Source organism: Acipenser ruthenus, chromosome 31 (genome assembly GCF_902713425.1).
Source record: "Acipenser ruthenus chromosome 31, fAciRut3.2 maternal haplotype, whole genome shotgun sequence".
NCBI lineage: Eukaryota > Metazoa > Chordata > Actinopteri > Acipenseriformes > Acipenseridae > Acipenser > Acipenser ruthenus.
The window spans coordinates 5,810,473-5,825,772 of NC_081219.1; the positions used below are offsets into that span (position 1 = coordinate 5,810,473).

Consider the following 15,300-nt stretch of genomic DNA (forward strand, 5'->3'; position numbering starts at 1 on the left):
GTCCAAAAATGTAGTGCAGCATGTGCTCCTACTTAGAGATCGCCTGGATTTGGTCGGTCGTTTGGCCCAGGACAATCTCAAATCGGCTCAGCACCGACAACAGCAGCATTACAATCAAAATGCATTAATCCGAACTTTTCGACCTGGAGACAAGGTAATGCTGCTACTTCCCTCAGCGGAATCCAAACTATGTGCTAAATGGCAGGGGCTGTATGAAGTGATTCGGGCTATAGGAAAGGTGAATTATGAAATTAGACAGCCCGATCGCCGTAATGAAAAATAAATTTATCATATAAATTTATTAAAGCCCTGACAGGAAAGGGAGGCCTTATTTATAGCCCGGCAATGTAGAGGATGATTTGGGCCTCGAGCTAGAGACCTCTAGCACAAAGGACATTTCAATGGGGGAACAGTTACTTCCTGATCAGCAACATGAGCTGCGTATGTTAATTGAGGAATTCAACGATGTTTTTTCTGATGTGCCCGGTAGAACTAACCTTGTTGAATATGCCATTATGTGTCACAGTGCGAGAGAGACCTTATCGGATCCCAGAAAGTCGACGGAGTGGCGTTCGCAAAGAGGTATGGGACATGCTCGAACTTGGGGTGATTGAGCCTTCCAGGAATTGTGATAGTGGCCAAAAAGGACGGCACCAACCGCTTCTGCGTTGATTTCCACAAGGTAAACGCTATTGCCAAGTTTGATGCGTATCCCATGCCTCGGGTCGACGAGCTTCTAGATAGACTGGGGACGGCAAGGTTTATTTCCACTCTGGACCTGACGAAGGGATATTGGCAGATCCTGTTAACTCGTAGTTCTAGAGAAAAAAACGCATTTTCAACACCAGAGGGGCTGTTTCATTTTACAACCATGCTGTTTGGGTTACATGGTGCGCCTGCTGCCTTCCAGAGACTGATGGACCAGGTTTTACACCCACATCGTGAATATGCGGCAGCGTATATTGATGATGTGGTTATTTACAGCTCCACCTGGCTAGAGCATTTGGCTAGGATCACTGCCGTCCTTCAGTCTCTAAGGGCAGCCTGGCTGACAGCTAACTTGCGAAAATGTGCATTTGCCAAGAAAGAGACACAATATTTGGGATTTATAATGTGGAATGGCAGGGTGAAACCCGTTGTCACCAAGGTCCAGGCCTTGGTGGACGCGGCAATCCCCAAAACCAAGGCTCAAGTGCGGTCGCTACTGGGGTTAGCCGGTTATTACCGCCGCTTTATCCCCGAGTATGCCAAAGTGGTTAATCCCTTAGTTGACCTCACCAGAAAGAGTGCACCAAATTCAATTAAGTGGTCAGAAGAATGTCAGGGGGCGTTTGATATTGTTAAGCAGAGACTTTGCCAGGCCCCCGCTCTCATCACCCCAGACTTCACCAAGAGATCCATCCTCCACACCGATGCTTCGGATGTCGGTTTGGGTGCAGTCCTGTCCCAAATGGTAGGCGAAGTAGAACATCCCATTCTGTACATAAGTTAAAAAAATGATCCCTCGGGAGCTCAACCACTCCGTTGTCGAAAAAGAGTGTTTGGCCATCAAATGGGCTACTCACTCTTTGAGATACTACCTGCTGGGACACTCATTTGATCTCGTCACTGACCACGCCCTACTCAAATGGTTAAGCACAATGAAGGACAGCAATGCCCGGATAACTCGGTGGTATCTGGAATTGCAGCCCTTCATGTACCACATGGCACACCGTGCAGGGAAAGACCACCAAAATGCGGATTATTTTTCCCGGGAGGGGGGAGTAATAGGAAATTCAGCCGAGTGTTCCTTCGGCTCCACTCTGAGCGGTGGGATATGTGACAGAGATCGAATGATTCTTGGTGTTAGATCTCCCTCTCGACCTGTGAGGGCACGGTGCAAGAGGAACAGAGTACCCTTAATTAAATGGCACGACAATTTATTCCGTAGGGTAGGTGGAAGTTGGTCATTTAGGAGAGGAACGAAGCTACGGTATCCAAACTCAATGACCCCGACGGTAAACGGTGTGGCATCCGAGGATTGGAGGAGCGGATGCGCTCGTTAACTTAGGGGTCATGAGCGAGGATATAAATAGGGGGGGTAGCGTACGTGATCTGTTCCTTTGCATATGGTTAAACCAAATAACCTAGAAGGAGCCTGTCTTGTGTGTACTAAAAACCGTGAGTGTTTTGCCTGTCTGTGTATTAACATTGTTTGTCTTGTGTGATCTCCCTTTCCTAAAACCATGCTGACTGTCTCCCAGGATACTGTTACCATTCCCCGTGTCTCAGAACAGCTGCGAATTTGAATCAGCTGTTCTGAGTTCAGCTTGTTATCAGAAAGACACGCAGCTGTTAGACTTTAAGCTGCAGTGTTTTCTGATTAAAGCAATTCAAGATGTAATTTCTCCTTGCTGCTTCTAACTGCTCAGTACTTTTCCACGTCTGTACTTCTCCCACGGTGTCGTTTCCACACTCTGTAGCTGTGAACACTGGCTGGCTTTTTCACACCTGAAGATTGCATGTTTGATTACCTTGCACACCAAACAAATGAAAGAAGCACCAAACTCTGGTGTCATTTTTTTTTCTCAGACTCCCTCTATATACTACACAACCCACTAAAAAAATCTGACCAAATACAATGTGAAGAATGTGCGAAAATGCAGAAAATCAGACAGGGGGCAAATACTTTCTCACAGCCCTGTACCTGCTGCATACTTCCAATTACAAATTTCACATTATTGGAAACAAGATATAGACATTTGATAAACTCCCTCTTTTTTATTGAACTAAAATGAAATCTGCAGATACAGCAAACGTTAAACAATGTGTATATATAATCAAGGTTTTTATAATGCATATTAATAATTTCAAGATATTGGTCTGACAAACTAAGGTCTGTTCACTCTACAGATGTGTACTGACTCATGCTTTGACTTCTAAAATCTCAAAATGTGCTCTCAAAGAAACAGATGACCCCCTTCTGAAACAGAATTTCTTTATTTAGGTTCTTCATTAGACATCATTTTATAATCCAATATTCAACTACACAGTAAAAACTAAACATACTTGCTTTTATTCAAACCACTAAAACAATACAAATACTTATTTTGGTTTATCGCATATCCTGTAACATAACCTACAAATAAAAAATATTTTGCAACCATGAACAATCAGGCAATCAATGAGAAATTAGAAAACCAACAGCACACGCTCATTACTAGTAGAGCCCCCTATGTTCTATCTTGTATTCACTTGGCTGTTTCTTTCAGTGTAATATTATTACTCCCTTAAAGTGTAGACCACAACAGAATTGTCAACTAGTGACACCTACTGGACAAAACAAGAGCACACGCTGTCCGAAAAGTAAGCAATAAAGCCAAATGCATTTGTTCCAGTGCAAGATTACTAAACATGACCTGTATTAATATAACAACGTTCTGTAAAACTGATTCTGGACTATTTTGTTTTAGCAGACAGCAGACACAAGTTGCTCCATACTCAAACATAATTACTTATATGTTCTTATACTAAGTCAAGGCAAACATTTCAGATCATTCTTTCATAAGTATTATAATAAGAACATAATTGATAAAACAAATCATAGACACTATAATGTTGGCTTTACAAGTCAAAAGCTTGACTTAGAGGGGGATTCAATCAAACCATGTATTATTTCACTGTTCTATGATGGCATTCAATCACAATTAATAGAGGCACAATATACATGGATTTGAAATGAAGGGCTACAGTTTTTTGACACCCATTTGGACTATTTTTCTAACTGGTATGCTTGGGTGGTTTTATCTTATAAATGGATTGTTCATTAAATACAGCCAGAAAACACGGGTATAGCTCAAAGCAATGCAGTATTCTTGATTAAATCAATAGGCATTTATTTGTTTTGTGATGGCGATGTTTGATAAAAGGTGACTGGCGCACTGTCTCCTGTCTAGGTAGAAATGACCATTGTTGGTCTTATTATCAGATTTGTTCACCAAGACCAAAGCAAACTTTTGTCAAACTTCAACACAGTATCAACACAAAAAGTGGTAGGAGAACCCTTATAAAAGTTTACCACAGTAATTTTGCAGTTTTCCCCATGGTGATACTATGCATTTACCATAGTTTACCATGTTTTACATTATCTTTACAATGCTCAACCATGCTTTACAATGCTTACCTCTGCTTAACCTTGTTTTCACTGTGCTTTATTACACTTTGCTATGCTTTTACTATGGGAAACTTTTATAAGGGCAAACTGACTTAATCATCCCTTTTTGAGCTCACAGAAGTAACAAACACATCCTGCCAATGTGTGGTAAAGTGAAAATAAATACCTTAACAAACAATATTCTATTTCCTAATAAGAAGAAAAACCCTGTGTCCCTTTGTTTGTGGAATGTATGGACAGATCTCCTTGAGACTGCTCTATCTGATGAACACGGGACATACACAGTATCCAAAGGACATGTCCAGGGAAGCATTTTATAAAAGCTTTTCAACATTAACAATCCAAACATATGACAAGTAAATGAAGTTGCATCATTTACATTTTTTTTTTAAAACTATCTCAATACAAATTTTCACCACACAGAACAGACCGACAATCCAATCAGTACAATGTATATCAAACACTATTCACAAACATGCTGAAAGGTAGCATGAACTCAACAAAGCGTCACGTTGGTGGTGCTCGACCATGGGGGGAGGTTTTACTGCACGGAATAGGGTGGAAGCTGTTTGGTATAACGTTTTGATGGTGGTGGTGTGGGACTACAAATGATCCCACAGATCATTTTCTGAATGCAAGACATGGAGGACAATATGAGATTCGCATTGGGGATGACTGCATTGGAAGAATGGTCCTATTACTGAAGAACAGTAGGTCAGAATGGTGGTCTAGCAAAAGGACTTGATATACTGCCCCAGGTTGAATTGTTCATGCAGGTCTCTAAAGAGACACTCATCACTGTACAGACAACAAACCTCTCAGAGGAGGGGAATAATTACAAAGACAACTTGGAACAAATGCACATTGCAAGCCGCACATATCTGTAGAAAACAGTACTTAATGTACACATGCAGAACTGTCTCACTGCAGTCCGCCACAGAAACCTGTAAACCTGGCTTGCACCATTCAAAATAAGGGACTTTTTCTGCTAGCTAACAGAAAAATCCAGCTTCAGTTTTGGATTTCAAACTGAAGCATCGGGTGCCTTTGAAATATCTAAATGTGTTAAAACAGGCAATCGTGTTCTTTAAAAAGCCCTCAGAGTTATGACATCACTAATAGACATAGCTGCACCATAGTGTTTATATACACTTTAAAAATATTATTCCAGTGACCTCTAAACAGTAGAAAAAGACACATGAATATATCAGACATGACGTAGGAAAACCAGACTTAGCTTATAAAACAATAGGTCTTGAAACTAAGCAAGTGTGTTCACTAGTAATCGTCAAGGGTGTTGTCGCAGAAGAGATTCTGAACATCCAGAATGGAAGCCAGCTCCAGGACGTGCTTTTGAACCATGGGGTTCTCCACAGTCTCTTCTTTTGGAAGCTGTGGATAGGTTTCAGGGTAATTCCTTGTCTCCTGAAACAAAACAAGGAACTTGGTGTCAGTGCAAGGATTTGAAGGAGCGCCTGTATTTAAAGTGATTGTAGTTAACAAAATAATTGCAAACATTTCCCATGCCATGTACATCCATTCACTAAAACAAGGTCTCAGATGTTGTTTTAATACAAACCTATGTTTCAGCAAACATGTATTTTCATTTCAAAACAGATGGTACTACGCCAAGTTAAAGAAAGCTTTGTTTGGAGAGTGATATTGTCTACGCCCCTTCAGGCCTACTTTCCTGTCAGTAACCAATCAGCTGCTCCCCAAATGGTTGACATGCTTTGGCCAGTAAGATACCTTGACACTGCTGGGGTGAAATGACCTAGAAAGTAAAGCAGTAACCGATTTCCTGGAAAGCATGGCACGCAAACTGAGAACTTCTGTTTCCCTAATGTAACACCAGATAGCATGTTTAAAAATGAAAACACATGCTCGCCATTCCATGTGTTTCTTTCAAAGCTGCACATGTGAGACCTTTATAGTAAATGGAAGAGCACAGCAGGTAAGATTGTGTTACTACAAGCACTCTAACAATCACCAGACCAAATGATGTGAACCCGATTGTGCATAACATTGTGTTAGCTACAAGCACTCTAACAATCATCAGACCAAATGATGTGAACCCGATTGTGCATAACATTGTGTTACTACAAGCATTCTAACAATCATCTTTGTTGTTTTTTTTACGTCGGAGGCAGAGGACGTTACTGTACATTCCACCCACTCTTTTGCTAGTTTCATCCCTCCCTATGATTAATACTTCTAAGTCATCTTGAGTAAAGTCAGCCAAATTACTAAATAATATTAATAATAATATTAATAATAATAATAATAATAATAATAATAATAATAACAATAATAATAATGATATACACCTCATTTCCAAAATAAATAAATACAAACATCTACTGGTATTGTAACGTTATTGTACCCACGGCTAAATTATATAACTTGTGATTACATATTTGACCTTGAGGAATGAATGTATTTTATACATGACTATTTACAACTACGGTTAAATATTTTATAATTTAATAATGACGGCGATTCACCTTAGTCCACAAGGTGAAACGTAGTATCAGCTACGATACAACAACCTTTTAGGAGGATATTGCACATTCTAATGGATGACGTTCTTAAACGTCTATTATATTTTACACGCACATTAAATATACATTTTCTAAATGTTATTTTACCGTGTTAAACACTAAAAAATACTAAATATATACACGTTTAAACTTTGTTTTTATAAAATATACATGTTGCGGTTATGGGTGTGCTTCAATGTGTGATTGATTACATGACTAATCCCAAAGATTTACTGGATAGAAGAGGAATTGGGCAAACAGCGTTTTGCTATGTGCTGAATAAATACCACGGATTAGTTCCACAAATACCACTTGTTCGAGCCTCTCTATTTTGTTGTTGTAAAAAACAATGGGTGACTCCAAATGTATAGAAAAAAAACACATAAGAAATGCAAATGACTATTTTTTTTAAAGATTAAATTAAATTAGATTATATTAGATTGATACTGATGGCTAAACAATGCTAATGGTTCAAACTGTTATGTTATCTCCAGTATTCTAAATATACAGTACTGTGCAAAAGTTTTAGGCAGGTGTGAAAAAATGCTGTAAAGTAAGAATGCTTTCACAAATAGACATGTTAATAGCTTATATTTATCAATTAACAAAATGCAAAGTGAGTGAACAGAAGAAAAATCTACATCAAATCAATATTTGGTGTGACCACCCTTTGCCTTCAAAACAGCATCAATTCTTCTAGGTACACTTGCACACAGTTTTTGAAGGAACTCGGCAGGTAGGTTGGCCCAAACATCTTGGAGAACTAACCACAGTTCTTCTGTGGATTTAGGCAGCCTCAGTTGCTTCTCTCTCTTCATGTAATCCCAGACAGACTCAATGATGTTGAGATCAGGGCTCTGTGGGGGCCATACCATCACTTCCAGGACTCCTTGATCTTCTTTACGCTGAAGATAGTTCTTAATGACTTTCGCTGTATGCTTGGGGTCGTTGTCATGCTGCAGAATAAATTTGGGGCCAATCAGATGCCTCCCTGATGGTATTGCATGATGGATAAGTATCTGCCTGTACTTCTCAGCATTGAGGAGACCATTAATTCTGACCAAATCCCCAACTCCATTTGCAGAAATGCAGCCCCAAACTTGCAAGGAACCTCCACCATGCTTCACTGTTGCCTGCAGACACTCATTCGTGTACCGCTCTCCAGCCCTTCGGCGAACAAACTGCCTTCTGCTACAGCCAAATATTTCAAATTTTGACTCATCAGTCCAGAGCACCTGCTGCCATTTTTCTGCACCCCAGTTCCTGTGTTTTCGTGCATAGTTGAGTCGCTTGGCCTTGTTTCCACGTCGGAGGTATGGCTTTTTGGTCTTCCATGAAGGCCACTTCTGACCAGACTTCTCCGGACAGTAGATGGGTGTACCAGGGTCCCACTGTTTTCTGCCAATTCTGAGCTGATGGCACTGCTGGACATCTTCCGATTGCGAAGGGAGGTAAGCATGATGTGTCTTTCAACTGCTGCAGTAAGTTTCCTTGGCCGACCACTGCGTCTACGGTCCTCAACGTTGCCTGTTTCTTTGTGCTTCTTCAAAAGAGCTTGGACAGCACATCTGGAAACCCCTGTCTGCCTTGAAATTTCTGCCTGGGAGAGACCTTGCTGATGCAGTATAACTACCTTGTGTCTTGTTGCTGTGCTCAGTCTTGCCATGGTGGATGACTTTTGACAAAAAACTGTCTTCAGCAACCTCACCTTGTTAGCTGAGTTTGGCTGTTCCTCACCCAGTTTTATTCCTCCTACACAGCTGTTTCTGTTTCAGAGGGGATGATTGTGTTTCAACCTACATATTGAATTGATGATCATTAGCACCTGTTTGGTATAATTGTTTAATCATACACCTGACTATATGCCTACAAAATCCCTGACTTTGTGCAAGTGTACCAAGAAGAATTGATGCTGTTTTGAAGGCAAAGGGTGGTCACACCAAATATGGATTTGATTTAGATTTTTCTTCTGTTCACTCACTTTGCATTTAGTTAATTGATAAATATAATCTATTAACATGTCTATTTTTGAAAGCATTCTTACTTTACAGCATTTTTTCACACCTGCCTAAAACTTTTGCACAGTACTGTATATTATTATTTTTTGTTAAACTATATTTAATTTAATGTTTATGAACCAAGTCAACCAAATATAGATTCTCCCTAGCTTTTGTGATGTGCAGTTCGTGAACGACTCGTTCTTTCCGGTTCAAATAAACCTATGTAAACAATCTTAATGCGGTCAACATTGATTGGTTTTGTGTCATTGAATCAGTGAATCAAATGAACGAAATGAATCGATTCAGCAAACTGAACTGAATCGAGACACTAAAAAGAATCGAACTGCCCATCACTATTCCTCCCCGACCCCGTCCCCCTCTCCCGCCGAGTCTGACTCACTAGTGGCCTAGCTAGTGGAGGACGTGCCGGTGGTGATGCTGAACTGGCGGGATTAGCAGCGCAGACACCGCTGCTAGCTAAGGCATCGCCATCAGGAGCAGTTTCCCCCTCATTTTTGATTTGGCTTTCCTTTCCCCTCGACACGTTTCAAATTCAGTAGCGAGGACTAGCCTAGGCTACGTGACGTGATTACGTAGGGACCTCTCACTAGCTGACCACCACTGTTTCAAGATCAGTTACTTACCTCGCCGGCCCGCCCCATAACCTCTATGTACAAATAAGAGAGCAGGTCTGGAATCGGTGTGGCAGGACAGGATGCGCTTTTACGGGGGGCGGGAGAAATAACGAGGAGGCAGAGGCAACTTTAACTCTGATCGCTTTTATTAGAATGTTTACAGTGCAAACAGTGGAAAAAATAATAAATCATGCCGCGAGAGGTACCGGATCCGGGCAAATTAGGTGCCGGAACAAAAAAAGTAAAATGTAAAAAGTAAAACAATCATCAGACCAAATGATGTGAACCCGATTGTGCATAATATTGTGTTAGCTACAAGCACTCTAACAATCATTAGAGCCTGATTGTGCATAACAAAGCTAAAGTTTCCACTGATAGGGAATTACAGTCTTGTATGTTCTGTGTTGGTCTATTTCATTAGTTATAAAACACAGTACCAAACCCATGTTGGTGCTTTGCAATTATCAAGGGGGTATAAAGCTAATTGACTGTATTTATCATATATAGGTAATGTAAGTTCATTTTGCCAGAGGAGTTTAAAATTAAGTATGATGGGGCTTGGATATCTTGTGGATCTACAGGGAATATTTTGTGACTCACAGTTAATATTTCTTGCCAACACATTTGTTAAAAATGACTGTAAAATGCAATCTGGAACATTCATGGCCCAGAAGTGTAGATAGTTACCCTGAACACCTTGTGCAGCCTCATAGTCGCTGAACAAAAGACAAACCGGACCAAGAGTAGCCGAAGAAATTCATCCCCAAAGAATTGGAGAAAAGCTTGATCTGAAAAAAAGAAAAAAATGAATATTTGATTAAAAGACTAGATAACAAATACCTGTACTGTATTGTATACAAAATTCACAAGCATGGGGCTGAATTCTCATGGTACTTTTACTATCAGAGGCCAGTCCATTTGAAGTAGCATCGCCTGCAGGGCGAGTCATACAGTCAGTGCACCTTCCTGACTCTACAAAGGTCTTCATCTTCGCTGGTAATTCCACAAAGAGCGTTGCATTGGCTCTGGCCCTCCCGCAGGTAAGGGAGGCACATACAGTAATAGCTACACATATCTTTGGGGAATGTAAACAGATAGCTAAACAAAGGAATGTAGTAGTACATTATATTGTAGTTTAGCATACAACTTAACATGATTGTGAGACCCTGTAATCTTAAAACTAAACCAAAGGATTACATTTGAATTATTATATTGCTTCCCTTATAGCGGCTTTTAAAAAGTATGTTTCATATCGTGACATTAGTGTACCGTTACACACATGGTGCTAAAGTGTGGTTTAACAGTACTGCATTGTGATTATAAATAAGCCAATTTTAGAGAATGCATTTCTTGCATTCTAGAATGTTTTATTAAAGACTCAATAGAAATACTAAAAGAAAGATTAGATTCACATACTTCTATCACTGGGTGATGTGGACTCCACCCCGTGATTTCTTAGTGGTTCCATGCGTGTGTGTGCTACTAATCCACAAATGGGACATTAAGAAGAACTGGCAGAGGCCACTCTTAACCTGTGATTTACTGAAGCTTTCCATTGAGGCTTTATTGTGATTGGTAAGCTCATTGTTATTGTGATTGGTAAATTCATTTTACCTAGCATTACATTACTACTACTTAATCTGGTGGGGTTTGGCTACATTCCTTTGAGAGGCTGCTGCTGGTTATCTGTATTTGTCCTTGCTAGCCTGTGAGAGAAATGCGTGCTTTGATCTGTATTTCTTGTGAAATGTATACGGTGGTCAACACATTTCAATTTAAGGAAGACTTTATTTGCAAGAAGTGCTCTGTTACGCATTCTTTAATGCAGAAGGTTGCCAAACTTAAAAAAAATAAATAATTGGAATACTTAGAAGCATAAACGAAAATGAGCAGTTCATTGAAAATAGTTTTAACAAAATGAACACTTGGTTAGTTTTGGATACTGAAGGTGAGACTGAAAAACGACTCTGATTTTAACTTTATAAATGCGCCTGCTCCATGTGACGTTTCAGTGCTGCAGCATGACAGTGGAACTGTATGTGTAGAGGGACCTGAGAAGGTAAATATGGATGAAAGGCAGGAAGTGAGTGGGGACTGTGTAACTGTTAGAAAAAGTACAAAGAGGAGGATGGCACTGAGCAGTCAGCATAGAGAGGAGATTGATCTAGCTAATAGAGTCCAAGCACTGTGCAATGATGACCTAGTGCAGGATGAACACAAGGGTGAGGTGGTGTTAGTAGGTGACTCAATTATACGCTATGTCAACAGTGATTTTACCTGTAAAGATCCCATAATAGGGTTGTTACCTGCCTCCCTGGAGCAAAAGTAAAGGATATTGAATCAAGAGTGCACAGATTATTAAATCACAAAAGAGAGTCTGTGGTCATTGTACATGCTGGTGCAAATGACATGAGGAACAGAAAATCTGAGCTTCTGAAAGAGGATTTTAAATCCTTAACAAGACAGCTGAAAAAGGTAGGATGCAGAATTATTCTCTCAGGTTGACTACCTGTTGGTGGTGGTGGGGATGTATTGAGTAGAATTAGGGCCTTAAATACTTGGCTGGCTGGTTGGTGTGTGCAAAAAGGGCTGGGATTTATAAACAACTGGGACTGCTTTTGGAAAATAAATAGATATTATAGGAAAGATGTACTGCACCTAAATAGGTCAGGGACAAGCAGGCTGGCTGATAAACATCAAACACCACCTAGCAAGGTATTTAAACTAGAAACTGGTGTGTGCTACAGGAACCTTCATCAAATTCCTATTACCCCTGCTCAATCACATGCTCTTGATTGGACCAATTTAGGCCTAGGTTTATTTAATGTTAGGTCTCTGTCTAATGAGGATCTGTTAATTCATGTTCTCTCTTTAACTGAAACCCTGGCTTGGACTGAATGACAATGTTTCCCTGATTGAGGCTTCTCCAACTATTCTTTTTTCCAGAAAGCTCGCTCTACTGGGCGGGGAGGTGTTTTCGGTAGTGAACTTAGAATCAAACAGGAAATTGTTGAAGGTTATTAATCTTTTGAAGTTTTAACCTTGACATTAAACAGTCCCTTACCTGTTCATATTGTAATTATTTATCACCCACCTTAGTAAAACCCGCTATTTCTGACTGAATTTGTGGATCTGCTATACTGACAGTCAAACATGATATGATTCTTTTATTTGGTGATTTTAACCTTCATGTTGGCATTGATTCTGATTCTAACTCCTTGGAATTTGAGGCTACTGGATTCCTTACATTATATCCTGCATGTCAAAGGTTCTACACATAATCGTGGCCATACTTTAGATCTGGTAATTTCTCATGGTTTAGCTGTTAAGAACGTTATAACCCTAGATCTATTTCTGATCTTGACATTCTTTTTGAGGTGAATCTGCCAGTATCTACAAAGACTGTAGTGTAGTGATGGCTTTCTGCAAATGTTATTCTGTTATTAATTATAAGTTTTACATTATGTGTATGTTTGTGTCTTTTATAGTTAAGTTGTTTTTAATCATTGCTTAAATGGCATGTGAATGTGTTGTTTATAGTTGTTTTAATGTGCTTACTAATTCAGTTATTATTATTATTATTATTATTATTTATTTCTTAGCAGACACCCTTATCCAGGGCGACTTACAATTGTTACAAGATATCACATTATACATTATTTCACATTATACAGATATCACATTATTTTTACATACAATTACCCATTTATACAGTTGGGTTTTTACTGGAGCAATCTAGGTAAAGTACCTTGCTCAAGGGTACAACAGCAGTGTCCCCCACTGGGGATTGAACCCACAACCCTCCGGTCAAGAGTCAAGAGCCCTAACCACTACTCCACACTGCTGCCAATACAGTTGCTTTAATATGTTTTTATATTACGTTTTAATGCAGTATTGTCCAAGCAGAGAATTCCCACATTACACGTGAGACGGGGCGGAGGTGCATTAAAAGCACTAAATGGATGCTCCCTGCTCAAAGTAGCACATGGCGGACCATAAGGTCAGAGAGCACCGCCCCCTTTCCCACAGAGGAAGTATGTGGCAGGCTCGCTGTGTGTGATGAGACAGACTACCTCAATTATTGGACAGAAACCAGGTCGGGTTGAAGGGGAGTCAACAACTGTTTACAAAAGTATACAATATCAAACATTGTAAAGTTTTGTCAGTCTTTTCATCTCTTTCAAATTGACTCCATGGATATCCGTGCTTTCTGATACAAACATATCATGCACTGAGCTGTACTGAGGCCTTGTCTGAAGTCAGTTTGAATCTTGTGCTTATATGACTGTATTGGAGGTATACCTTTCTTGTATATAAAGTGTTTTTGAATCAAAAACCATTTCTCAGCTTAATTTTTTCACTATAGTGGACTGTACATTTAAATCCCGGGTAATTAATTCTTCCACAGCTGTTAAGCTTTCTGATGTATTGAGCTCATTACTGCTCTCTGAGTCCTTCTCAGTAGATGAGCTGGTTAACACCTACGCCATCTTGACTGGTATCTTTCAGCAATGAGTTCGTTCATTGCTGAAAATGTGGTCTCGCACACATATGTATAACCAAAAATGGACATTATTTTGGCACACAAGCCTTATTTCTGCGTAGGCCAAAGCTTTCCAATCTATACAACTGGATGCAGTTCCTACAGATGACTGAAAATCCAGCAGACTGTTCTCTAACGAAGCCACATCAACACTGAACAGTGTAGCCAAGGAAGCTGCACAATGAATGGGGAAAGTGTGCAGTGAATTGATGAATGCAATGGCATCACTAATCCTATCAAAATCATTGAATCTCTCTTCAAAATTGCTCTTCAGAGCAATTATCCATTTCTGATAACGTTGGAAAGCGGCTGCAGGCTGTGGCTTATAGACAGGGTCTGGGAGAGCTGTTTAAAGTGAGACAGATCCTGTTGGCTCAGCTTTCGCGCATACAAGTCAAGTTTACAGATGAAGGCTTTGATCAGAGCAACCAGGTTGCTCACACACTTGTCCTTTCCCTGTAATTGAGTGTTCAGGTCACTCAGGTGCTTGCTCACATCGGTCAAAAAGGCCAAATCACTTACCCATTCAATATCTGTGAGACATACATCAAATTTTGAGATGTTTTTGCTATCCAGGAATTGCTTGATCTGGGGAAGCAATGCATTAAATCACTCAAGAACCTTCCCCCCTACTCAACCACCAAACTTCAGTGTGCAGAATCAGATCACCGTATTCTGTGTCAACTTCCTCCAGAAATGATACGAACTGTCTGTGAAACAGCGCTTTTGCTCAAATAGTATTAACAATACTGATAACAGTATTCTTAATGAACAAAAGACGCTGGCACACAATGCTTCTTGGTGGATTTTGCAATGAAAATTAAGCAAATTTGGCAATTCTTGTCGCATTCGTGCTACAAAACTGCTTGAACTGCCAATCATTGCAGGAGCTCCGTCTGTAGTGGGAGATACCATTTTTGAAAGAGGAAGTCCATTTTCCAATAACACACTTCTGACAGCTTTCTAGGTCCACACCTCGAACCCAGATACACAGCTGCCCTGTATCACGAATATCCATACTTTCATCAAGCGCCATGCTGATGGCAACAGAACGAGACAGACGAGCTTTAAATAAGACCATCATGTTTTCTGAGATTTCATTGATCCTGCACATTATTGTGTTGCGACCGAGCTGTAAATTTCTAACTCGCTGCATGACTGCATTGTGCCTATGCTCATCGGAGGTAAGAATATGCATAGACTGAAAAATGCATTGCTTGACCAATTCAGCATCAGAAAATGGTCGTTTTTTCTTGCTAATAGCAAAGCAACCTTAAAGCTAGCCAACGTGACCATTTGTCTCAGTCATTACTGTTTTTAACATTGCTTGTTCAGCAGATAACCGTTGGTTTTAGACAGGCAATTTTTACAGCTCTTTCACAAGACTCAGGTGGAATTTTATCTGTATGACGCTTCAGATTACCTGCAT

General features: G+C 40.0%; 1 protein-coding gene across 5 annotated transcripts in view; it reads right to left on the reverse strand.

The window, feature by feature from the left end:
- Positions 1-2,261: 2,261 nt before the first annotated feature.
- Positions 2,262-15,300, reverse strand: part of LOC117396660 (protein SCAI) — a 179,986-nt gene continuing 166,947 nt past the window's right edge. For all 5 annotated transcript variants that reach the window (XM_059005198.1, XM_059005196.1, XM_059005199.1 and 2 more), the window contains 2 exons: positions 10,016-10,116; positions 2,262-5,578 (listed from right to left, as the gene is read on the reverse strand). In XM_059005198.1, the coding sequence (XP_058861181.1) occupies positions 5,432-5,578; positions 10,016-10,116 (248 nt within the window). In that variant the 3' untranslated portion in view covers positions 2,262-5,431. The remainder of the gene's footprint in view (positions 5,579-10,015; positions 10,117-15,300) is intronic.